The sequence below is a fragment of the Dysidea avara genome, chromosome 5 (assembly GCF_963678975.1).
Source record: "Dysidea avara chromosome 5, odDysAvar1.4, whole genome shotgun sequence".
Classification (NCBI taxonomy): Eukaryota; Metazoa; Porifera; class Demospongiae; order Dictyoceratida; family Dysideidae; genus Dysidea; species Dysidea avara.
Genome location: NC_089276.1, coordinates 4,823,153 through 4,850,029, shown reverse-complemented (window position 1 = coordinate 4,850,029; position 26,877 = coordinate 4,823,153). Strand labels below are relative to the sequence as shown.

The 26,877-nt window shown below is 37.5% G+C and overlaps 2 protein-coding genes across 2 annotated transcripts in view; both read left to right on the top strand.

The window, feature by feature from the left end:
- Positions 1–3,055, top strand: part of LOC136256553 (receptor-type tyrosine-protein phosphatase alpha-like) — a 39,892-nt gene extending 36,837 nt beyond the window's left edge. Inside the window, exon 20 of the mRNA XM_066049531.1 lies at positions 2,822–3,055. Within this exon, the coding sequence (XP_065905603.1) occupies positions 2,822–3,055 (234 nt within the window). The remainder of the gene's footprint in view (positions 1–2,821) is intronic.
- Positions 3,056–5,977: 2,922 nt separating this feature from the next.
- LOC136256552 (uncharacterized) overlaps positions 5,978–26,877 on the top strand; it is a 54,653-nt gene continuing 33,753 nt past the window's right edge. Inside the window, exon 1 of the mRNA XM_066049530.1 lies at positions 5,978–6,091. Coding sequence (XP_065905602.1) covers positions 6,019–6,091 — 73 coding nt within the window. The 5' untranslated portion in view covers positions 5,978–6,018. The remainder of the gene's footprint in view (positions 6,092–26,877) is intronic.

Below are 26,877 nucleotides of genomic sequence, written 5' to 3'. Positions count from 1 at the left end.
TGTTTGTAGCTGAACTCTCTACAGGTGATTTGTTTGCAGCTGAACTCTCCACATGATGGTTTCTTTGTAGCTGAACTCTCTACAAGGTAATTTCTTCTAGCTGATCTCTCTACAGGGAGTTTTGTTTATAGCTGAACTCTCTACAGGTGATTTGTTTGCAGCTGAACTCTCTACATGATGGTTTCTCTGTAGCTGAGCTCTCCATAAGGTAACTTCTTTTAGCTGATGTCATTACAAGGTCACTAGTTTGTAGCTGAACTCTCTACATGATGATTTCTTTGTAACTGAACTCTCTACAAGGTGACTTCTTCTAGCTGATCTTTCTACAGGGTGATTTGTTTGTAGCTGAACTCTCTACAAGGAAACTTCTTCTAGCTGATCTCTCTACAGGGAGATTTGCTTGTAGCTGAACTCTCTACAGCTGATTTGTTTGCAGCTGAATTCTCTACATGATGGTTTCTTTGTAGCTGAACTCTCTACAAGGTAATTTCTTCTATTGATCGCTCTACAGGGCGATTTGTTTGTAGCTGAACTCTCTACATGGTAGTTTCTTTGTAGCTGAACTCTACAAGGTGATTTCTTCTAGCTGAACTATCTCTTTCTATAGTTGCATGAACTCCCCACAAGGTAATTTCTTCTAGCTGATCTCTCTACAGGGTGAATTGTTTGTAGCTGATCTCTCTACATGGTAACTTGTTTGTAGCTGATCTCTATACAGGTTACTTGTTTCTAGCTAATCTTTTGAATTCTCTTCAGGGTGACTGCTCTATATAGAGTATCTCGATCTCGCACCTGCTGCACCAAGTTGGATTTCGTGTTATAACTCCGTGGCTTTAAGTCTGATTCTTCTACACCATTGAAAAGCCTTTCTAAGATGAGTACTCCATCTATACAGCGATTTTCAAAGCATTACCCCAAGCGGTTTATCTGGTAGGCATGGCAAGTAGTAGTTTTTTTATTAGCTAATTTCGATTGCGTAATTGTTACACACTGTTGGTTTTTTCGTTGTATCTTCCTGGTTTTTAGCTCGATTTCTTTCAAACCACAACAGATTTGAGGTTCAATAGTTAACCTATTCACCCACCGATTTTCAGCTTCTTCCCATACGCGGTTTACCCTGTAGGCGTGACAACATATTGGTGTTATTTTTCGTGAATAATCGCTCATAACTCCTTTCCTGTTTATCGTATTCTAGCCAACGTTGGTACAGAGATGCGCCTTTATACCTCCCTTCAGTGTGCCAAATTTCAAGGCAATCGGATATTGCGTTCGCGTTTTATAGCAGTTTTTGTAAGTGTGCGAAAAGAGGAAGAAAAATAAGAAGAAAAAAAAACCAAGAAACTAAGCCAATTGTTGAAGTCGCATATCTCGGGAACGCTTGAAGCGATTTCGCTCACATTTGGAATGTGGAGTGCTGAAGGTGGAGGGAGTGTCCACAGCAAAAATCGTCTTGTTTCATTAAGGCAGTACAGAGCTACGGAGGTGCGAAAATTGCGTTTTCTTTCTTCCTGTCAATATACTTACGGGTGTTGCGCGCCGGCTTCTTGGGCTGCACGACACACTACCGTGTGTCTTGATCAAGAGATTAAACATCTTCAACAGTAAACACTGAACTAAAATAGCTATTCATTGAAGTGATGAGCCTTGTCTGAATCAGAGATCAACAACGACTCATTTCTAAGAATTGGAGGAACAGGATAACAACAACCAGAGGAGATAACGTTTACTGTTGAATACTTGTGTTAGTCTTCTACTGTTCATTAATCAGTACTAAACTGAATAAAACTACGTGCAAAACCGAATCAGCACTGCCCTGCGTGCATTGTACACAGCAAGATCTTGGAAAATACAGTATTTATGTTGGATCGCACTTCTGGGCCCAAGAAACTCGAGCATTGTCACCAGACGGTGTTTGCGCATCAGTGCGAGCCCGGCTAGGTACGAGACTAGAGGATGGACACGATATAAGCGCTACTGAAAATTATTATCATTAATTGAATGTTTGTAATGCCAAGACTAAAATGAAGTGATAAAACCTGTTTAGCAACAGCCACACTAATTTATCTTGTGCTTCTTGTGACAAACGGAAGAAAATAAGTACGAAGGTGTCCTATTTCCTGCTTGATTCTCCATGAGGATACTAGCGGCGTCCGCTTTCCTTTTTTTAAATTCCGTGGGAGTGAGCATAGGAGTATGGGGTGCCGTTTGTACCAAAATTGTGCAAAATGCCTTATTTATAAACTATAACCATACTTTATAAATCAATGAATGCACTACTTTATAAATCATGGACATATACTTTATAAATCATATGCGTGATTTATAAATCATATACCTGATTTATAAATCATATACCTGATTTATAAATCATTGACATAGCTACTTTATAAACTATAACATTGATTTATAAGTTATACATATGATTTGTAAACCATAACACTTATTTGTAAAGTAAACACTGGTTTATAAATTATAATATTAATTTATACATCAATGTACTACTTTATAAATCATGTGTATAGTTTATAAATCACACACATGATTTATAAATCAATAACATACTTTATGAACCATACATCCATAATTTATTAATGAATCATAAGTATATTTTACAAACCATCATCACGAGTGACTTAGTTTGGTTATTGTTGTATTTTATAAATCATTGTCGTACTTTATAAATTTAACACATACTTTATAAATCACATGTACAATTTACTTTTGTAAACTAGTACTATGATATATAAATCAATAGTGTAATTTAGTAGCCTTACGTTGTTGTTTAGTATTGATAGTTAGAATTCATATCAATATTACTTAGATGTACATCAAATGGAGAGCATTTGTGGCATGTGATCCAGCACAGGATTCAGCAAACTTAGTACAAGCTTTGGCAGCTGTTATGAGTACTTACACTAATGAGAGCAACCCAGCAAAGTGGAGTATCACCATTACCAATGCCCCTGCCAGTGGTTCCACCAACTATGCCACTGTTGTCACCAATTATGCCACTGTTGTCACTGACCGGCTTGAACCCAAATCCTACACTGTGTAAGAGTAGCCAGCTAGCAAGAGTGGCATAATTAGTGGAATTACTGGCAGGGGAGTTACCCACAACAATGACAGGGGCATTGGTAATGGTGATACTCCACTTTGCCAGGTTGCTCTCATTAGTGCAAGTGCTTACAACAGCTGTTAAAGCTTGTACTAAGTTTGCTGAATCCTGTGCTGGATTGCATGCCACAAATGCTTTCTATTTGATGCACATCTAAGTAGCTAATATTGATATGAATTCTAACTATCGATACTAAACAACAACGTATGGTTACCAAATTATGGGGTGCCGTTTGTGCCAAAATTGTACAAAAATGCCTTATTTATAAACTATAACCATACTTTATAAATCAATGCACTACTTTATAAATCATGAACATATACTTTATAAATCATATGCATGATTTATAAACCATATACCTGATTTATAAATCATTGACATACTTTATAAACTATAACATTGATTTATATAAATTATACAAGTGATTTGTAAACTATAACACTTATTTGTAAAGTATAAACACTGATTTATAAATTATAATATTAATTTATATATCAATGTACTACTTTATAAATCATGTGTATAGTTTATAAATCATGTGTATAGTTTATAAGTCATACACATGATTTATAAATCAATAACATACTTTATGAACCATACATGCATAATTTATAAATCATCATTATGATTTATAAATTGTACATGTCAGATTAATAAATCATAAGTATATTTTACAAACCATCATCACGAGTGACATAGTTTGGTTATTGTTGTATTTTATAAATCATTTTCCTACTTTATAAATTTAACACATACTTTACAAATCACATGTACAATTTACTTTTGTAAACTAATACTATGATATATAAATCAATAGTGTAATTTAGTAGCCATACAGGTGTATGTTGTTGTTTAGTATCGATAGTTAGAATTCATATCAATATTGCTTAGATCTGTATCAAATGTAAGACATTTGTGGCATGTGATCCAGCACAGGATTCAGCACACTTAGTAGCTACAAGCTTTGGAAGCTGTTGTGAGCACTTGCACTAATGAGAGCAACCCGGCAAAGTGGAGTATATTACCATTACCAATGCCCCTGCCAGTGGTTCCACCAACTATGCCACTGTTGTCACCAATTATGCCACTGTTGTCACTGACCGGCTTGAGCCCAAATCCTACATCATGTAAGAGTAGCCAGCAAGAGTGGCATAATTAGTGGAATTACTGGCAGGGAGTTACCCACGACGATGACAGGGACATTGGTAATGGTGATACTCCACTTTGCCAGGTTGCTCTCATTAGTGCAAGTGCTCACAACAGCTGCCAAAGCTTGTAGCTACTAAGTGTGCTAAATCCTGTGCTGGATCACATGCCACAAATGCTTTCCATTTGATGCACATCTAAGCAATATAGATATGAATTCTAACTATCGATACTAAACAACAACATATGGCTACTAAATTACACTATTGATTTATATATCATGTATTAGTTTACAAAAGTAAATTGTACATGTGATTTGTAAAGTATGTGTTAAATTTATAAAGTAGGACAATGATTTATAAAATACAACAATAACCAAACTAAGTCACTCGTGATGATGGTTTGTAAAATATACTTATGATTTATTAATCTGACATGTACAATTTATAAATCATAATGATGATTTATAAATTATGCATGTATGGCTCATAAAGTATGTTATTGATTTATAAATCATGTGTATGATTTATAAACTATACACATGATTTATAAAGTAGTACATTGATATATAAATTAATATTATAATTTATAAATCAGTGTTTATAATTTACAAATAAGTGTTATAGTTTACAAATCACATGTATAATTTATATAAATCAATGTTATAGTTTATAAAGTATGTCAATGATTTATAAATCAGGTATATGGTTTATAAATCAGGTATATGGTTTATAAATCATGCATATGATTTATAAAGTATATGTTCATGATTTATAAAGTAGTGCATTGATTTATAAAGTATGGTTATAGTTTATAAATAAGGCATTTTTGTACAATTTTGGTACAAACGGCACCCCATACTAAATTACACTATTGATTTATATATCATAGTACTAGTTTACAAAAGTAAATTGTACATGTGATTTGTAAAGTGTGTTAAGTTTATAAAGTACGACAATGATTTATAAAATACAGCAATAACCAAACTAAGTCACTCGTGATGGTAGTTTGTAAAATATACTTATGATTTATTAATCTGACGTGTGCAATTTATAAATCATAATGATGATTTATAAATTATGCATGCATGCATGGTTCATAAAGTATGTTATTGATTCATAAATCATGTGTAGCTATGATTTATAAACTATACACATGATTTATAAAGTAGTACATTGTTATATAAATTAATAATCAGTGTTTATACTTTACAAATAAGTGTTGTATAATTTATATAAATAGTTTATAATATGTCAATGATTTATAAATCAGGTATATGGTTTATAAATCATGCATATGAATGCACGTTATAAATCATGCATATGATTTATAAAGTATATGTCCGTGATTTATAAAGTAGCGCATTGATTTATAAAGTATGGTTATAGTTTATAAATAAAGCATTTTTGCACAATTTTGGTACAAACGGCACCCCATATAGGAGGCTTATTGTATATCATAATACCTTTTTCAGGCTCGAATACAAACAAGCTTATAAGGTGTCTCTAGAGTGCAACGCATCGATTCTACCAACAAACTTACAGCACACGTGATCCTCTATAAATTAGCGATTTACGACCGGCCAGGCTAAATATACTAAACGTGAAACACACTTTCGAATGGGGTTAATTTAAACTTCGTTGAAGGCTTGGTTATGCTTTTCATACAAAGGTATGCGCTCACGTGCGCATGTCCACCCTCCTCTGCACGTGCAGGTGGACAAAGTAGGCGTGTTTTAGCGGCTGGAATCGCACACAATGGAGGTCACTTCGACGGGGAAGATGTCTCGAGTAGTGATTATAGCCGTGCTGTTCCTGACCACTGCGCTTTGTAAGTATAACCATTGTATGTGTACCTCACTGCTGATTCAGCTAGTTTGCTCAAGTTTTAATAATTTTTTATCTTTTAGAAAGCAATAAACTATCCTTTTGACGAATTTGTATTATCGGTAGAGTTTAGCAGCGACAAACAGTTTTATATTTGTTAATTAGCCATGCGCGAGGGGTCCGCAACCAAGCGTACTGCGGTTTTCCAAGTTCTTGTAATGCAAAGTGTCATTCCGGCGCTATATACAAGCATGTACGTGCGCAGCTGTTCAACAGTGGATTTTCAGTGACAACTACTGACTCACAGGACTTCAAGCATGCGTACGCATACAACTCGACAGCCACAGAATATTACGGGTGTATTTAAAGAACTGCGCATACTGACACATTATTAGCGCATGACCTTTGCATTGTAGCGTAACTCACCGGTTATCGACCAGTTAACGTTTCTCGCGTCATAAATCAGCCATACAACGTCGTAGAACAGTGAAAATTTCAACACAACTAGATAAAGTAACGCCTAATACATCTGCTAAATATCATTCTCACAATTAAAACTACGCAAATACAGTGGTGATTATAGCTAAGGGCGTACGTTCATCTATTATCGACCGTCTCTATCTATTATCGACTTAGCTACGTGTATATTCCAATTACCTATTATCGACTTTTTCCAAGAAACTGGTAATAGATCGCTATGAATTTCATGAAGCAATACAACTATGCAAACAGTCTAACCACTATTACGAGAAGGGTCTACACCTAAAAAATGAATCCATTTGAACCTATAGTTCAAGAGTTATGCACACACAAATTAGCTAAATTTATATTTACAGATTCCACATATATACAAGTCATTGTTAACTTGTAAGCACTGGCTGTGCATCCACTTCTTGCACCGTTCATTAGTACACTCAACCCACTCCCTCATCAGCTTCCCAGCACTTGACAAATCATCCTGGTATAACCCAAAGCATACGGCACATTCATTGCTAGAAATTTCTTTGTCTTGTACACCATATTGATCTTCGTCTTCTACTTCTGAGTCAGAAGATAGCTCAGCTACCACTGGTGCCTTCTGTGTCTTGTTTGCAGACCTCTTGTGTTTCTGTCCTCTTTGCTTTGCTCTCTCTTCATCCTTCTTTCTTCTCAATTCAACTTTTCTTTTCTTTTTCTTTCTCTTGTCGTTTTCTATCTCGCTCCTCTTTTCTCTTTGCTTTCTGTTCCTCTTCTTCCTTTTTCTTCTTTTCCTTTTCAATTAGAAGTGCTAAAGACTCAGCACTTGTGAGCACTCTAGCAGTTGATTTAGATTTGGTGGATGCTTTCGATACTACTCTTCTTTCACCCAAAATTTCCCGAAGCTCTGACACAAACACTCTGGTATTTGCTAGACTAGCTGAAAGACTGTACGTAGGCTGTTCTGGTGATGGCACTGCATTTTCCTTGTCTACTGTACTGTCCATAGGCTGTTCTGGTGATGGCACTACATTTTCCTTGTCTACAGTACTGTCATCTTCGGTACTAGTATTACAGTTCAGTGGTTCAACTTGCTCCCCATTTACCTGTGTCTCTATGGTGGTGCTCGATGACAAATTCTCTGGAAGGTCATCTGGATGTTGTTGCTGTAGCCATGACACATACATTTGATCGTCATAAATGTTGTAGCCATTATCATACCTTCTTTGAAACAATTCAATTTGCTCCTCACTATATGAAACAGGTGATAGTCCCGGACCACTTTCTTCTAGATTGTGTTCACTAAACCCATCTTGTGAAACACTTGAACGTTCATTGGGCTGTGTCACTGCTGGCATCATTACTGGTGTTGCTTCTGGTATCTTATTAGATATTGAAGAATTATCATATGGCTTGATAGCAGTGGAATTGAATGGATAAACACCCACCTTTCGAAATCCGGATACAATTGTATGTGGTTGTATAGACAAAAACCAAGCCTTGTTGAAAAGTGATGAGACCTGAAATCTGGTGACCACTTTACCAAGGTTGTCGGCCATGTACTCATGACAAACTCTAGACCAATGCTTTTTTAAAGGGCCAAAAAAGCTCACATCAAGAGGCTGAACGACATGAGTGGTATGGGGTGGCAAGCAAAAAAGAATAATTTCATTTTCAGCTGCAAACTTTATAGCCTCCAAAGTAAAATGGGAGGAATGGCCATCTAAAAGTAACAACACAGGTCAAGAAGGTGGAATACTTTTTGTGAACTGTTTACTCAGCCACTCAGAAAACAGCTTGTGGTCTGTCCACCCTTGGGGTGACATTGCGTATTTTGTATCTGGTACCTCACCTCTAGTCCATTCATAGTTCAAGCGTTCCCCCTTAAAAATCACCATTGGTGGTATCATAGTGCCTACAGAATTAGCACAGGCTAAGATTGTTATTTGTGCCTTGTTCCCCGAAGATGGTCCATGAACTTTTTTGATCCCTTTAAGTGCAACACGTTTCAGCTGCTTATGGTCAAGTGGCATGCCCGACTCATCCATATTATAAATGTAACTGGGTTTATCCATCAAGCCATTCACCTCCAAGGTATTCCTTAGCAATACAAAATAGTGGTCTAGTGCTGACTGGCTTACTGCATTGAACCTGCAATGTGATAGTGGATCTGAGGTTCGTAGGGACAATTCGGAATGTCTTTTCATAAATTTATACCACCATCCTTCTCCATTAAATTTTATCATTTGCAAACCCTCTTTTGCTCTTTTCTTCTCCATCAACCTCTTCACACAGTCTATTACTTCCCTCTTTGTTTTTCCATTCCCCATTTTGCAGCACTCTACTAGGAAATCAACCAATTCTTGGTCTTCCTCTGGTGTTAGGAAGCCATGGTGGACTAGGCTTCGCTCCATGCTTCACTCGTCCAGAAATTCTGTCCTTTAGTGTAGTTCGTGGCACGTCAAATTGTTCTGCAGCTTTATTCACCCCCATCTCCTTTGAAATAACCGCGTTCATTGCTCTAGTCATAGATTCAGGGTCCCACAGTTTGCGGCGTTTAACAGCGTCAAGATGCTGTACTTCCGATATTTTATTTCTTGTCTTCCATCCTTTCTTAGCGGTAGATGTTCGCTTCCATTTAGGCATTGGATTACGCCAGACCAGACAGCAACAAAGGTCTCAAAGTTGGTCTCTAGATAACCTTCCCGTATAATTGCGTATTTATTCGTATACTGACTGGTCGATAATAGGTGTGGTATCCTGGTCAATAATAGGTAGTGGTCGATAACCAATGAGTTACGCTAAGGACTTGGAAAACCGCAGTACTGCTGATTGCACAAATCTTTAAAAATTGCTTGATGCATGCGTGTGTGCGCACACAAGATTTAAAAACATTTCTTTTCACGGAGCAGGTTGCTGATTCCGAGGGCTAAGATTCCCAACGTAAGCAAATTGTTCCGTGAAACAAAACATTTTAATTCTTGTGTGCATGCGCATACATGCACACATGCGTCATGCAATTTTTAAAGATTCGTGCAATCAGCAGTAAATCTCGTACGCTGCAGTAAAAATCTTAAGTAAAAATCTTTGTAAATCTTAAATCTTCGAATGAAAATTATCCGCAATCTTCAGTAAATTTACATAAACGCATCGCACATGATTAATGCGTCACAGTCGCGGCACATTTTCGAAGGTGTTACCGCATGCTAGCTGCAACTGTAAGTGTAAGATTGATAGAAGCAGTAGAAGATTTGTACCTCGTGTTTTAGTCGCTTTTGTAATTGCACTTTCACTTTGTATTCAGTTGCAGTTGTCTATGAAATGGAGAATAAAGATTTATGTCAAGATTTACAAGTAGTAGCGAGTAGTAGCATCAAGCGAGGCATCAAGTGAATGTATGAATTCAACAAGCCTGCTCGATCATCTGGGGGTGAAGGCGTGGACAATCCGAGGGACAATTCGATAGAAACAGCAAGAATTGCAATGAAAGTGACACCTCGAGTGATCCCACGAGTAACACTGAGACACTCAGCCGAGCTTGCAGCTACTTCCGCGCTGATGTAGTCTTGGATTTAATGTACCTATCAATGTAATGCCTGACTACCACTAATACGGGCTGTGGGTGGGGAAAGCCGGAAAGGTCGGGGATGGTGGGGGAATTGATCGCTATATTTCCCCGACATAGTGGGGATTTGTCTTCACTAAAGAAATTCACTCAGACAGCAAAGGTGTGTGCTTTCAGTTTAGGAAGGAGTGTCTCGGGTGCTAGCTATAGAGGATATGCATGCTATATTATTCAAACGAAAAATGATCAGCGGCGCGGCGCTTCCAAAAAAAAGTTGATGGTGAACGACTATCGAAGATTCACGAAAATTCCATATAAAAGTACTGGGTAGTGAATGCGGCTCGAAGTATAACTCGCCTTTTAAGCTACAAGCAGGCTTTCTGTTGTCGTGAACGATTACCACAAGGTCACGAAAAATTCATATGAAAGTATGGGCAGTGAATGAATGTTCGAACTGGAACTCGCCACTAAAGCCACGGGCCAGCTTCTTCTCGCCGGATGTACTACTTCTTAGGCAGAAGGATATGTCACTTAGTAAGAATTCCTCGTAACTGATCTACCGTCCATGTAATGAATCAATTCACATTCCGTTCACCATCATGACGTATGAAAAAATCACATGTTCATTAGAATGTATTCGGCAGTGCATATCCTCTATTACGTTCGTACTAGAATCCACTCGAACTAACTCATCAATAGACCAATGCCACACGACCGTACAAATCCCTGTATTCCCGGGGTTTGCTGGTCGAGACTTGGTGGGGTTTGCATCGCCAGTATTTCCCCAGTAGGCGGAGAATTGTAATTTTCAGTTTTGCAAATCCCCACCTTCCCCCACCTCAGCCCGTATTAGTGGTAGTCGGGGATTACATTGATAGGTGCATAACAGATCGCAAAAATCCGCGAAGTATTTCTGAGAGATCCAATAGTAGACAAAGATTTAAAGAATGATGAACAAGGTGATGAAGGGACAGAATTGGATCACAAGGACGAGCTGCACAAGGAGCATCTCAGACCTCATCTCAGACACAATCCCAACTACCATGACCAGTCAAACTCAAGGTAATATTTGAAACGATAGCTAAACTTTTGGTTAACTTTATAGAACTAACCCTTGAGAGAAGCATTAACGTAGAGCTCCATATAGAGTAATGATGATGCAGGTGGTACCGAATTTTCTGAATTGTGGCTACGTATTGAAGGGATTTCATTGTACAATACAGACAAGCAAATAATGTCGAATGGACGGGGCACACATGCTGTTCAGTTCATTCTAAAGAAGCAGTTTCCAGATTTGAAAGGGCTTGAAGAGTGCACTTTTGTATTGTGCGAAGAAAATGTTTTAATGCCTGAAAGTGTGCAAATATTGCATGTAAATGGAAACCACTGTATAAGGATATCTACAATGGATCCAGGTTCTGATATAACTATATATTGGACTTTACATTGCACCAAAACACAAAATCACTTCTAGCACAATCGATAAAAACACCAAAGAAGCACATTACAGTAAGATTTGCTAATACTAACAAGCAAGCTAGAGAAAATGACTGGTGTGTTTGCTACTGCATACTGTGCAGCACTTGCTCATGGTGAAAATCCCAGCACTTTTGTGTACAAGCAAAAGATTATGAGAAATCACTTACTAAGTGTTTAGAAAATGGTGCTGTCCAGCTGTTTCCTGTGATAATACAGAAGAGAATTGTCCTAATGCAATCACGATAGATGTATTTTGCTGCTGTAGAAAGGGAGATGATGGAACCAAGATGGTATTGTGGAACAAATATAAAGAGTGGTATTATCTGAGCTGCATTAGCAGTACAGTTAAGAAAAGAAAGAAGTGGCATTGTAGTAACTGTCAAAAGAGTTTGTGGCTTATTGTTATTGTTAAAGTACTTTTCAGACTTCATTAATTTTAATAAATAGAACATGTGGAATAAATTTTCATGATACAAGGGTTATTAGTCATTACCCACAGTCTTGTAGAACCATTTGCAACTGGGATAAAGATTTTTGATTGGTGAAATTGATCACTTGTTTTCATCCAAAAAGGTGCCTTGATTGCTTGGCAATTTAGATTTAGCAAAGTCTTGTAAACTATCATGAACATATTGGCTGGCTAAGGTGCTTGATCGCCCAATTTTAGAACCTCTTGATTGCTTGATTTAGTGTAAATTTACCTTTTGATTGCTTGATTTAATTCTAGTTGCAGCAAGGATCCTGGTCGCAAATGGTTCTACAAGACTATTTCTTACATATGAAATTATGTGATGATATCACTGGTAGACCCTCAGAATTACTATTCTGTAAAGCATTATTATTATTATATAAACATACTGTCAACAAAACTCTTGAAAATCTTGATAAATCTGTAGAGTAAGTCTTTATAAATTTGAGTAAATCTTGACAAATCTGTAAAAATCAGTAAATCTTGAGGTAAATCTGAAAATATTTATAAATCTCTGTAAATCTTTATAAATCCCTGTAAATCTCAAGATTAAAATCTTGTATGCGAGTTATACCATTGCTGACCCGACCCCTTGGCCATGCAATAAATTGATTTGATGCTGCGTAACACTTCCATATAAAGTTGAAATGAGATGGCAAAATATGCCTTGCTAACAAAATAGTGTTACACGACAAAACGGGTAATTTGTACACTAACACATAACTAAATCAAGGGGTCTTCCTGCTGCCAAGAACTTTTGTCTTCTTGATGTCTATTCTCTATGGCCTTGCAGAATCAAAGTCTGCATAACAACCCATGAATGGTATTGTTTACTAATACACCAGTACCATAGGCGGCGGAAAGGGGGGGGGGCTTAGCCCCCCCTCAGAATGATATCACACCGAAATTATCTTTCTTGGAGTGGGGCTGAAAACCGTGATGAAGATTGAGATACTCTAATAGAGCAGTCACTCTAATAAAGTAGTCAGTGTGTAGTGGGCTATGTAAGGATTTTTATGTTGTTTATCAGCTAGAAATGGTAGCTGGTGAGGTGGAAAGCTCTTGTCAGTTGGTTGTGACCTTTTTTTTTTTTTTTGGTCTCACCTTACCAAACTATAGAAATAAGTCTGGGTCAGCCCAGCCCCCCTCATATCAACTACTTCCTCCACCGCTGACCAGTACAGCACTTACACCTGTTAAATCTTACAATAAAATGATTAATTCTTTATACAGTGGCACTATACTATTGCAATGATTTAAACAAATGTTGAGAAACAGTCTGTGCATATTTTCAGTCACTCCTCAGCAGTGTATGGTGAAACATCAACTCCTTTCAATAACCTCACATGTGTTACATTTTCTATTATTTATTTGCTCCAGTTTATGTTCTGTAACCTCACATAATATACACACCAGCTTGAAAGCTGCAAGTTATTAGTTGGACATTAATGTTATAGCTAACGAACAAATTATTGTTTAATAATTTTCTGTATATATAACTAGGTGGTAAAAAAGGACAAAATCACTTTGATTACTACTACAACTTACTATAAAAAGTCCTTTACATGCAAGTGTTTGTCTTTAAACAGTGTTAAATGTGTAATTGTCTGACTAATGAATATTAAACGAATAACAAATATTTCTTAACAAACGAATAATGAATATTCGTACTATTCTTTTCGGCCTTATAAATATTTAAAATCAGGAATTTTGGAAAACATAATATTATTTATCTTTTCAATGCAAAATCATCTGTGATTTATTGTGGATGCCATTCAAAGTAAGCAGTGTTGTCATTCACTTCAATGATTTTGTAGCTATGCGTATTGTTCTTGTTTGCTTTGTAACCTTTGTTGTAACTATATGTGCAAGTGTATGTACTTGTGACATGGTTTCTGGGCAAGGCAGTAGCTGTGTAGATTGTAGATACACATGAGCAAGCTTGGTGCAACTAATTGATTCAATTTGATCTAGCTATATATTTAACCTCTGAACAATCAGCTAGCATACGCTATCATGTGTCCTGATACTTTAGTTGGACATTAATGTTATAGCTCCACCCTGTCTAGCAGATCCAAAAATGGTCCTGATTAGACAGGTGGACTTCAAAATAGAGCCAACATGTGGAAACATGATGTAAGTGTTTTACTTTCATTTCAAAGCTTCAAATCCCACGGCCACTCCATACTACAGTACATGTATGACTGCATTATTACAAAAACATTTTATCATGGTCTTGCGCAGGAGAAGGGCTCCACTAAACATGTACATTACTTGTATCTCAATGAGTGAAAATAATTACTACAGCAATTAATTTTAAAGTTTAAGTATTTACACCCATGCGTTTGAGCATTCAGATTGCTTCCAGTTGTTGTGCTGTTGTATACATGCAATGAAGAAATAAGAAATTAACTTTGTGATTTCTCCAAAGACCCCAAGATCAGACGTCTTAGCAGTGCAGTTTCAACCACTTGCTGTAACTTGAGAGAGCTTTGGGACTGTGTTGGGTGAGGTGTTGTGAGCTTTCAAGACTCATTTCTATTCTAGACAGCTAGATTTTTTAAATTTCAAGGTAGCTAAATAAATACTGGCATATCTGTTTGGCATCCTCTGCACTGGCAGGCATGATGTGCCATCACACTATTTATTCTGGCTAAATTAATCCAGATTAGCTAGCTACATTCTATCTAGAGAAAACAGTCCAGTATCATGCAAAGTGTTGGAAGGATGGTACTGCTTAATGACTAGCTATGCAGTAGTACATCATTGAGTTTTACTAATCAAGTTATGTATCCCGAGTCAGATGAGTGAAGTTCAATGTCAAATGTTGATGGGATGCAAGTTGCACTTGCATACTACAAAAAATTGCAAAACACATTAATTTTGTGTGAATTTCATTACATAATGTTAACTTTTTATACTAACTATATTTTTAGAGCCAGAGCAAAATGATCACAACACAAAGTTGAACCACGTATGCATAGCTAATACCTTAACTACAAGAATATTTTCCAGACTCCTCTTTTATAAGTAAATGATCTGTTACACAGACAGTATGTAACCATGCAGACTCCGGGTTACAGCATTGCCTGTCTGCAAAGCAAGCAGTATTTATGTGATATATGTAATAGTTATACCATGGGCAAGAGTGCTTTGCCTGATATATATGCACAAGCCTGAGGGCCGCAGGCCCAAGGGCGAGTGCGTGTATGCAGGCAAAGCACAAGTGCCCATGGTATAACTAATATGTTCTACTTTAGCATGTAGACCCACCTAATTGGCAAAGTCTGTAGTTGCTATACCCTTCTCTTATATAGGGAACCAAGTAAGCTGTGATTGTGGGACTGAATTTTGCCAAACAAACTGTGATTGTGGGGTTCAATTTTAATACATCAAACAGTAGTTTGATTTTATTATTGCTAATATAGCAATTTTAAGAGACTAGTGTTAATAATGTTAGCTACTTTAATTGCTACATTTACAAAAGTAAAAGACAAACTACTGTTAATGTATTAAAATTGAATCTCACAATCACAGATTGTTTGGCAGAATTCAATCCCACAATTACAGCTTGCTTGATTCCCTATATAAGAGAAGAGGATAACAGTAAAACATCAAACAAATCTGATGATTTCTGGATATAGTGTGCATACCTATTAGGTATGCAATGTCTCAAGTTAACAAGATATACGAACTGGTGTCAGTGCGTATATCTCATTAAGGCAGTGTGTAAGTTATAGTTATATCCGGGTACGAGGGTGATATCATTGTTATTACACGAGTCCAAGGCGGAGCCGAGGACGAGTGTAATAACAATGATATCATCCGAGTATACAGGATATGACTATTTTATATCCCAGTGCGCGGGAGTGCGCAGAAGTTTACGGATAGTAAATTAAGTTCCGGTTTGAGTTCCTGTCACTGTGCTCAAGATTTCGTCCGAATTGTGTGGAGATTCTACTTCGTAGCTGCAAGAGAGACCTTACATACTGTCTACAAACTGTAATGAAGGGCAGTGTTATGAAGCAGCGGTTCCAGGTACGATTCGCCTTCGTCAGAAGTTGGTATGGTGGTGTCGCGTGGTGTGCAAGAGAAAATAAAGACCAACAAGTGGCTACCATAGTCCGAGATAGAACGATGAAGTTAGAGGAAGTTAGTTCTTAACCATAGTGGCCGTTGGGAGTGATTGCTGGAGCGAAAATCGTCACGGACTATTCTTGACATTTGTTAAACTATCCGGCGTATTGGTAACTTGTAGTGTTGTGTAAAGGATTAACAGTTTTATTGTAAGATTTAGCTAGTTTTAAGTGCTGTATTGGTGTGTTTTGCAGGGGCGGATCCAGGAGGGAGGGCTTTGAGGGCTGAAGCCCCCCTTCATATTTAGGCTTTACTTGATCAATATGCTGAGTATTATAATGAAATTCTGTCTTAGCATAATTATATGATCACTAATAATACAAATGCTCATAAACTCACCTTATAAACATCTTTCCAAGGTATTATCAGTGGATTTATGCTAAAGTTTATGCAGCAAGGACCCGGATCAGCATTTGAGGTGTACAAGATCGAGATACTCTAATAGAGCAGTCAGCTAACTACTCTAATAGAACATTCACTGGAAGCATGTAGTTGGTTCTTTTGTGGAATTTTCCAAATCTTCCTGCACCTATACATACAATGAAGTGAATTGGTCTGTTTAAAGGGCTTCATTCATCTACTTGTGTAGTTAATATATATGGCAATACTTAATTCAGATTCACAATTTCCATTGAAAATGCTCTCAGATTCAATCTTGTATTGTTCAAATTTCAAAATTTTCCACTTTTAACATTATTATTCTAACATGCACCTATTCAGTGTTGTGCAATTGTGAGAGGGTGCATCATGTACTTGATTGTCTGTACCTACCCAAACTTTTCCATTAGCAAAATGCTTCAGAGAGCCATACCTATAATCTAAAGGCAGTATATAAAATATCTACAGGCAGAAAATATTATAAATTTTATGTGGAAATGTCTCCAAATTGCAGTGTTTTAGCATCTATTTTTCAAATTTTTCCTGGGGGGGGCATGCCCCCAGACCCCCCTAGTTCCAGCATGCGAAGCATGCTGGGAAGTGTGCTTCACACACCTCTACCCAAGAGATTAGTACCTTGAGTTAGCCCCCCCCTTTTATAAATCCTAGATTCGCCCCTGTTTTGTATCAATATTTCCTTATTTGGCTCTTTGTTCCATTGGTAAACAATGCCATTTGTGGTTATTATGATGTCACGAAAGAGACTGAGTGGCTCCGCAACAGGGTGATAAGTTAGTTATCACTAGCTGGGTGATAACTAATATATCGTACAGTAGCAGTGCCGCTCTGTCTAGCTGTATGGTAGTTATAACCCAGCGCGGCGCTTTGATACTCCCACGCACTGGGATGTAACGAGATATATGCACTGCCTTAACAAGATATATGTACTGGTAGCAGTGTGTATATATCTCGTTAACATTTTGAGTCAGTGCGATATGTGATATATATGCACTGGCTTTCCTTTGAACTGAGGTGTGAAAGTGGTACATATATATATATATATATATATGCATGCAGAAGTATACACTTCAGCATGGTCAGGAATTGTGTCTCACATTATATAAGCTTTGGCTGCAAATAGACATTTATTTTATAGTAATTTATCTACACTGGACAAACTACTGGGTTGAAACCAAGCAACCAAGGTGAGTGTGCATCATCAGTCTTGAATTTAATATTAATGTGCGATGACAACTTATTGATAGATAGATATAGCTAGCTATACATTGTCATAACTCATTGTATATGACTGATGTCTGGCAAATAGTCGCTGAGTTTGTCTGCTCGTATATACTTCGTGAATCTGATGCAGTTAACCTTCTTTTTCTCTTCAATTCTTATAATTATGGTGAAGAGAACATGATAGTTCTTAACATTCTCTGCTGATAAAAGAGTGTTCTAGAGTAAAATACTGTAATTCTCCTTGACTGAATGAGTAACCTGGAATTGATAACTATATCCTATACAGTAGATCCGTCTATCACTGCACTCTAAACAAGCTCGGCTCATCTGACCATTTTTAGCAATATATTAGCTAATAATAATTTAATCTCAAACAGATTATCCGGAATCGATTGCTGTGTGGAGAGAATCTAGCTGATTCCCTCGGGCTACAGAATCTAGTGAATCACTGAGTTTGGCTTGAGTTGCAATTGGCTCCCAAGGAGAGACGTCTTATTTTGTTAACACAAAGTACAGGGTACCATGCACTGATACCCACAGGGTGGACAGTACAGAAGGGCTGGCAAGACTGACTTACACTGCTAATTTACAATACAAAAATACTATGATAGCATGTAGAAAAGTTCAGCTCAATAGGCACCAATAGGTCCCAGGTTCTACGATTAAAAATCCTGTATGAGTAGGAGACAGCAATATGAGCAGCCTGCTCAAACAGGGATCTTATAGTCTTATTGTCACTTCAAAAGCATCAGCCACTTGAATTGCAAGGGGTGGTACTCCAATAGCTATATACTGTACTCCAACCTTCATCCTCAGTCAAAGTGGCCAAACTTGAAAAATAAGCTTTGACTAAAAATTGCACTTGACTCTGATCTTGACCAAATTTTAGTAAATTTATGTTTATATTGCTAATCTGAAAGTATTGATAGCTGAGTGGTATGCACCTTTCAAGCTGTGCTTCTCCTTTGACTGACTGCAAATTTCTAGCTTGAATTTCGCTTTGACCGACGACGAAGATCAGAGTACAGGATACATTGGAGTGCACCCCCTAAGTGAATTGGGCATTCATGCAGTGTCCAGCATAAATTGGTCTAACCAATCTCAATGAAAATGAGATCAAGGTGGTGGCACTCCAATATATACTCTGGTCTTCATCCTCAGTCAAAGTGGTCAAACTCGAAAAATAAACTTTGACTTATGACTTTCACTAAAAACCACACTTGACAAACTTTAGCTACATTTTATAAGGCCAGGCAAAATTGATTGTTAGTTTCCCTAGTTTCCGTTTCAAGATTTTCACGCGGGCGGGCGGTCATTATTCATTATTCATTATGGCTAAAACCTTGAAGAAAACACTAAAATAAGCTAAAACCTTGAAGAAAACATTAAAATAAACCCACTATTACAATAATGAAATTAATGTGAATATTTGAAATCCATGCAGTGGAAATAGCCATATAATGAAAATTTTGTGGCATTTCTATTAAACCATGCGAGCGGAAACAGGAAACTAACAATCAACTTTGCTTGGCCTAAATTGCTAATCTCGAGGGGTAGCTAACGTCTTGGGATTCTTGTACACTATCTGAGAAATCCAATTATAAATACATAGAAATATTTATTAAAATAATACAGAAATACGTTTTGAACTACTTAAATATTGCACTCTCGTACACCGTGTTGGGTTTTTGCATGGGCGCTGGCTACCCCCCGGCTAATCTGAAAGTGTTGATAGTGGTACACCTTTTAAGCTGTGCTTGTCCTTTGACCGACTACAAACTTCTAGCTTGACTTTTGGCTTTCATTTTGACCGAGGGTGAAGATCAGAGTACAGCTGAATATATTGAAGTGCCACTCCCTTGTGAGATCATTAATAGATAAGGCCATACCTATTTGAAAAGTTGTTGCTCGGGCCCGACCGACCCTCTTTTATAAAAGATCAAAATAAAAACTAACGTGATTAACAATCACGTGATGTTGGCAGACTTGTAGCCGAAATGGTGGCTAATGCATGGTTATCTGTTATAGCGAAGAAAGGAGCTGTTGTGTACCCTCGTACAATTAGTTGTCAACAATGGAATGATACGTTTGGAATGGTTTTTTAAAATATGATCATTTTTTTCCTTTTTTTTTTGACCTACCGACCCTAACTTTTCCTTAAAAAATCCAAGCAACAATTTTTCAAACAGGTATGGCCTAAGCTAGAAAGGTGAAAGTCATGTTGTAAACAGCTATATCGATCTTTCTTCCGAGCTCTATAGCAGCCAAAAGATGTTGCTGAGTCACAGATGTCAGTAATTGGTGGGGCCAGATACGAACTGGCAATTTCGCCTGCGGGCCACTCTTTCCAGCAATAGATCCTTGAGTCTATCTAGCTAAGGGTGAATGTTGGGGTCTTTTATAGGGAGTAATTCCATGTTGTTTACGTTCTTGCTGCGTTACACAACAACTGGACAGCACTGTGAACACTCATTCACTCGTGTCCAGTCAAGCTTCATGTTTTTGCCTACAAAAATGGCGTACCTACAAAAATGGCATACTGTATAATTAACATTATGTAAGGTGACCACTCCCTCTAACTAAATAAAACCATAGAGAAGTCCAGCCCCGAAATGATCCTCTACATTATAGTTTCGATTCTGGGAGTACTTACATGTGTAAATAGTCCTGTTGCAAGTAATATGTAACTAGTTACTTTTAAAAGGTAAATGTCCCAACACTGTCCACAGTGGTGTGCATATGGGGAGTATTGCCGGATCAACTGGCAAAGTGATAAGCTATGCACCTATCAATGTTAAGCCCCTATCCCCCCAGTACGGGCCGAGTGTTTGGGAATTTATAGGTGGGGATTTGTGGGGATTTGACATTCTGCAAGAGCTAAAGCATAGAGTTGGCCTTACCATTAGGCCACTGCAGTGAGCAGGGGCCTCCAAGCTCCAATTAAAAGGGCCTCAAAATTTTAGCCTGACTATGAATCTTTGTGTTACATAGAGCCAATTGCATCTTAAGATATTATACCATCTACTTAGCTAGAATATCCATGCATATTTGCCAATTAAGGAGGGGCCTCCAAATTTAGGGCCTCAAGTATGCTAAGGCCAGCATTGCAAAAGCCACCCCTTTATTGGGGCATAGCCAGTTGTCTAATCCCGTACCGATCCCCTATTATTCCCCACTGCAATTTACTAGCAATTCACCTCATGCATACCAGCATGTGTGGGCTGTGGCCTGCACAAGAGCCTGTACTCATTAATCAATTCAAAGGTTGAAGTAAAAAGCCCCACTACACAGGGAAATTTGTCCCTACAGTCTCCTATAATGCCCCTACTTATCCCGTACTGGGGGCTACAAATTGAGGGGTCCGACACATGCTGAAATCACATATACCCATGGCTGAAATCAACTGAAATCACAGCATGAAATCAGAAATCACTGAACGAAATCAGAAATGACCAAATGAAATCAGAAATCACTGAAATCACACAATTGTCTTGAAATCATGGTGAAATCTCGACATGTCACTGAAATCTAATGTGAAATCTTCATGAAAATAAAGTTCAGAGTTACTCAAGCATGGTTTTGCTACAGTAGCCATCACAATAGGCATCCAAACTACTTTCTGTCGTTTTAGCTGATGTACTAATGCAGTTTGATACTAGCTATACTGATAGCTTGCTAATTTTGTTGTGACACTATGAGCTAGGTGATCTCTAACTCATGAGCGAGTGTTTCAGAGTCCAATTCAGCTCGCAATTCAGTCTTTGTGTGCAGAGCTAGCTACTGCACCTGCTGCATGCATCCTGACTACATGAGTTACTATCTCAGCCACTATACCATGCCGGCGTGCTGCCACCTTATCATGCCCGGTTGTCACTATCTAATCTATGTTGTGATCAGCCCATACATGGGTGGTCTTCATGCATACTATTATTAACACTTTACAGTGACTAGCACTGAAGGTTCTGACAGAAACGTGTTGGCTACTATTAGCTATGTTGGAAGTGTAGTTACAATATATTTCCCTTAGCTTTCACACAACTTCAATGTGATTAAGTTACTTTGAGAAAGTCAGAGAAATTCATAGCTAGCTCTAGATCTGATCATGAGCTGGCTACTTCATTTAACCTCACCTCATTGTTCATGTGTACAATGTGTGTGTGTGCGTGTTGCTCCATTCTACCCAGCTGTTAAATGGAGACCTGGTGTCAACTGGAGAAGCAGCCCACCCAGCTGTAAGTTATATAATGATGAATATCAAACAGATTGATAGCTGCTTATTACCAGATTACTTGTGACATACTCATATAATTAAGTATGCATCTACTTGTACTGCTCAAATTGTACATGTTGTCATTAAATTCAGATAATATTTTACAGATGCATGCTAAATATTTACACACGGTAATATGGTATGAACTCTTGATACAGGTGCATGTGAATGACACAATTCCAAAAAAATCTAAAATCAGCATTTTCTAGTTTTTGTTTCACAATCATTACAATACCACTTATCATCAACTAAAGAAACATTAATGTTTAAACATGTAGAATGAAACCATTCATCACAATTATCACAGCAGATCATATCCTCACCACCACTATCTGGTAGTCTACATATACAATAAACATTACATTTCTCAACACGAGCAACCCTTATGGCACGCTTTCTTGTTGGAAACAAAGTTATCTTTTTTTCTTCTTCTAGGACTTTCGTTAAATGTAGGCGTAGCGCTTCTTGATTATACACTATCATTGTTGGATCTTGCCCTAACGGCAAACTGGCAAGCATAGCTGTAGCATACAGACCACAGTCCACAGAATTTGTCTGCCTTTGTACATTCATAACTATACAGTGATGTTAAAATATTTGTCTTTTGACTGCATTAGTTGTGCAATAATTCTTTGAATATCCTCACTAGGTGATGTAAACATTGAGTCATATAGGTAAACATCACATTTCACCACTTGTAACACTGCCCAGTGTGATCTATCAGGAATGAACAGCATGTGCAAAGATTGCTCATAATCTTCCAAGTTCAATAATGTTTTATTGAGTAACAAACTGTTGTGAAACCCTCCAATGAGAGGAAATTGCACCTTTGCTATGTTGTGAAATACGTTAATGTGGTTATCCTTTAGTTTACTTCCATTGAGTATCAACTGCTTGTCTTTGCTGGTCAATATAATTCTACCACATATTGTCCACTGGAGTTGTGCTTCAGCCTCCAATCTGTTGTCATCATTAACGGGTATTGGATTGTTTCTACTGTTAGTACATGTATCCCTTTACTTCATCCCGGAAATTATTTTGGATGGTTAAAAGGGTGCTTGAATTAAGAGAGAACTCTTCTGATGTCATTAGTTTGATATTGTCTGTATTTATTTGGCTTATGGTATTCATTTTGATCTAGGAGGATTACTCAAATTCCCAAAGCATTCTGTATTAGGCAGAGTGCACAAATACAATTCCATGGAAGTATGTGTATGTGGAGTAGTTTCATGAGATATTATGAACTTACGGGGTACTTCATCATTTACGGCAGTTCCCAACCACACAGTATACCAATTTGTGTTTGAAACATCAGCAGTTAAGCCACTGTATTGTTTGGCACCAACCTTTTTTCCAGATAGTGTGAAAACTGTAACACTCATCCAATCTTCCATCCGTTGTTGGTTGTTCTGAAAACACACATGTCACCAACGGTAATGGATGACCTCACTACGGATGCATGACAGAAGGGAGTTGTGTCTTAGCTGTTTTTGAATCTGTAGAGAATGGCTGTTTGCTTCTCACACAAATCAGACGGTCAGAAGAAACACGCTCTGTTTCTTGATGTAGCCACACTGCTGTAGTCTTATGAATATATAGTCTTATGAATATATACACTCTTATCACCATTACACATTTCCACAAAACGAGAGTGTTTACTTTGGATGCTTGTTTAGCAGATGACTCAAACTGTATCTCATACATTGGCAATCCACTGTTTTCCATTTTGTTAAAATGATGCAGAATGCAATGCATTCAAATGATCAGCTGCATTGCTATCAACGAGTTTGGCTTGCAAAAGTTTGAGAATTCCAGACACTACTTCTTTTGAACCTTCAGCAGATGACTCTTCCTCTGGTACAGCTAATTCAGAAACTTCATCTTCATGACCATCATCTTCCTCTTTTACTAATTCGTCCTCCTTCAAAAAATGTACTGGTGGATTGCCTCACTTGTTATGAGCTTTCAATAGTTCCAACATTCATATTTCATCGTTAATCTTCTTTGCCTCTTTACAAGCCTTTTCAACTGTTTTCGAAATATCTTCAAGCGTGATGGAATCAATGTTATTATCAGCACTATATGAAAAAACTTCTTTCTTGTGTGTTTGTGAATATCTGATTTTAGTTTCCTCAGCCTCTGATTCAAGAATTCCTTGGACTTGTAAGCAGTGCAGTCTCTGTAACAGTCCCAGCATCCCAAAGTTAATGACTGTGGAAAAGACGCTAGTCATGCTCCTTGCAGCAATAAGTGAGTGAGCATTGAGTTCCACACATGTGTAAGTATTGCAAGTAATGAAATGATCAGCGAGATTATATTCAGGGCACAATATCACCCACTGGCACCAGTATCATAATATGAATATGGAATGCCATGCTTTCTCAATTCTTACCAAACAATCGAGGCTCTTGTCTAAGAAAGTTTCGGTAATTGACTTCATCAGTTTCAGATACACAACAGTTGGCATACTCATCAATATTTCCATAACAGAATCACTAGTCATTCGTATGACAGCTTCATAATTTTGTTTGTCTTTGTGGCTAATATCTCTTTCTCTCAAACCATGCTGATACTTTGCAAAAGTGTTATGGACTATTCTCAAATGGTGATTGCCAGCAGCATACTTACCAAATGACAAAACAATTGATGGCCTTAACAATCTAGATTTAAGCTTAACAGCTACATGAAATAGGTCCTGTATGAATGCTATAAATGTTGGCCTTTTCATAACAAACCAAAACCTCCAGTTTGATGGTATGTCAATCTTGTTACTAGGTGGAGATAATGTGGACAGAGGTCCTGGGGATGATGATAGCAATTGAGTTGACACTTGCATTGCCTTCAATTCTCTTGAATCTCCATCTGCTCCAGTGCCAAGAAGGTGAATGCCTCATTTGTTAAGCTCACTGTAAATGTAATTCCAGCGTTTTAGCACAAGTTCAGCACTAAATGTATTATCTGTTCCAGTACAGGACAAACAAAATACTGAAGCTTTGTCCCCACGAGGCTGCACCATATACACAAATGCATAATTCGCTACACTTGCACTGCTAAAGAAATCTTGCATAGACTTAAAGTCCGTAGCAATGAAACTATCACTTTGAGGCAAACCATTTTCAGTACAGGGTAAAACAAAACCAACAAGTTTATCAGACTCCACGTCATGCTGCACTTTTTGATAACTCGAGTAGCATCTTCACCAATGTTTACAATCTTGGGACATCTAAAAGCATTCAAATGACTTACTAACTCATCAAATTGGAAAACTCCCTCATAAATTGGTTGGTAATCCTTAGCTACAAACCTTTGAACTGTCCACAGACTAGGTAGTGCTTGTGGCATATTGCTGTGCATAAAGTTATATGCTCTTGACCCACAGTAAATAAACAGTGATGTTGCAAATTTTTTAAGTATAATGTCATGTTTTATTTTGCTGTGGTTGTTTGTTCAAGTTCCTTTCTGCATTGGCAATCAACCTTTGAAATACTACACTAAACTTTTCTGTAGATGGATATTCTTGCATCACACCTGGATTGCATTCTATCGGATTTTACATTCTGTACAATATCACAAAAATCTGTAATTTTGTTTTGAGCTGGGTCACTTCCTGCTTTCAATAATGAAAGCTTTTTTCGAGTATCTCTACCCCAATCAATATGGGGTTTATTCTGTTTAATGATTCTTTGACAATCAACTGATATTCCCCCTCCTGCCTCATTATTCATTTGTGAACAGGAGGGTATATCTGGAAACACCCGGACATTAGATTCATCATTTATGGACTGCTTTTGGGTGGCTTCTGTGGATGTTGCAGATTCTGGAATAGTGCCGTCTTCAAGTGTTTCTATCAATGTTGGAGGACTAGTGTCTGGTAAAAGATTTGAAGGTTGCCTAGAATGATTAGAAATGTATGATTCAAGTGATTTTGTTAGTGAACTTTTGAATTCTGTGGGGAAAACATCATAGCCTGTGAAATACTGGATAAAGGACTACTACTGGTCACTTTTATTTGTGTAGAATTAGCTTTAGTGATCACCTTTGGTGGAAAAAAGTTATGTAATTTACTATCTCTGGACATTGATTTGCTTTTTTCAATACATGTCGACTGTAATTGGATAAAATTGAACTTCCATCTTTAAATCCAAGCGTATGATTTTTTGACATAGCTTGTAGTAAATATACACACGGAATTGATGACCGGAACTAGTACTACCTTCCAAAGCCTCAGATTTGACCTCAAAATCTTTCTTTTCATTTAAATCCTTTATTATTGAATGATGAGGATTTTTTCATTTTTTTGCCACTTGTAAATCTGCTGTCGTACCACTGCCACCGCTTTGGCCTGAGTTAGATCATCAGGTTTTGTACTGCTATCCATCAAATTTGTACTGAGCTTAGTCTTCTTCAGTTTAAAAGAAGATTCATTACTAACCGACTGTTTGAGGCTTAACTGCTTAGCCTTTTCCTCTTGATCTACGCTCTTTCTAATTTTGTCCACAAAATCAATAATTCTTTGTCAGTAGCCAGGTAAAAACTTGAAAGTGCCACAGTGTGTAACACCACGTTGAAAGCAAGGGTCTTCAATGAATTCTGTTGAAATGTATTGTTCAACTTCCTCCAAGGCATTTCCAGGGTTTCTAGTATCCATTCTGGAAATTACTTGCAATGTGTCATATCCAGTAGTCATAAAACTATCAACAACATAATCGGGCAACTCCTTCTTCAATGCAAGATGAGCTTCTTCTTTCAATACCACTACCAGCTCTTCAGTGTTAAGTTCAATTGAATTATCAT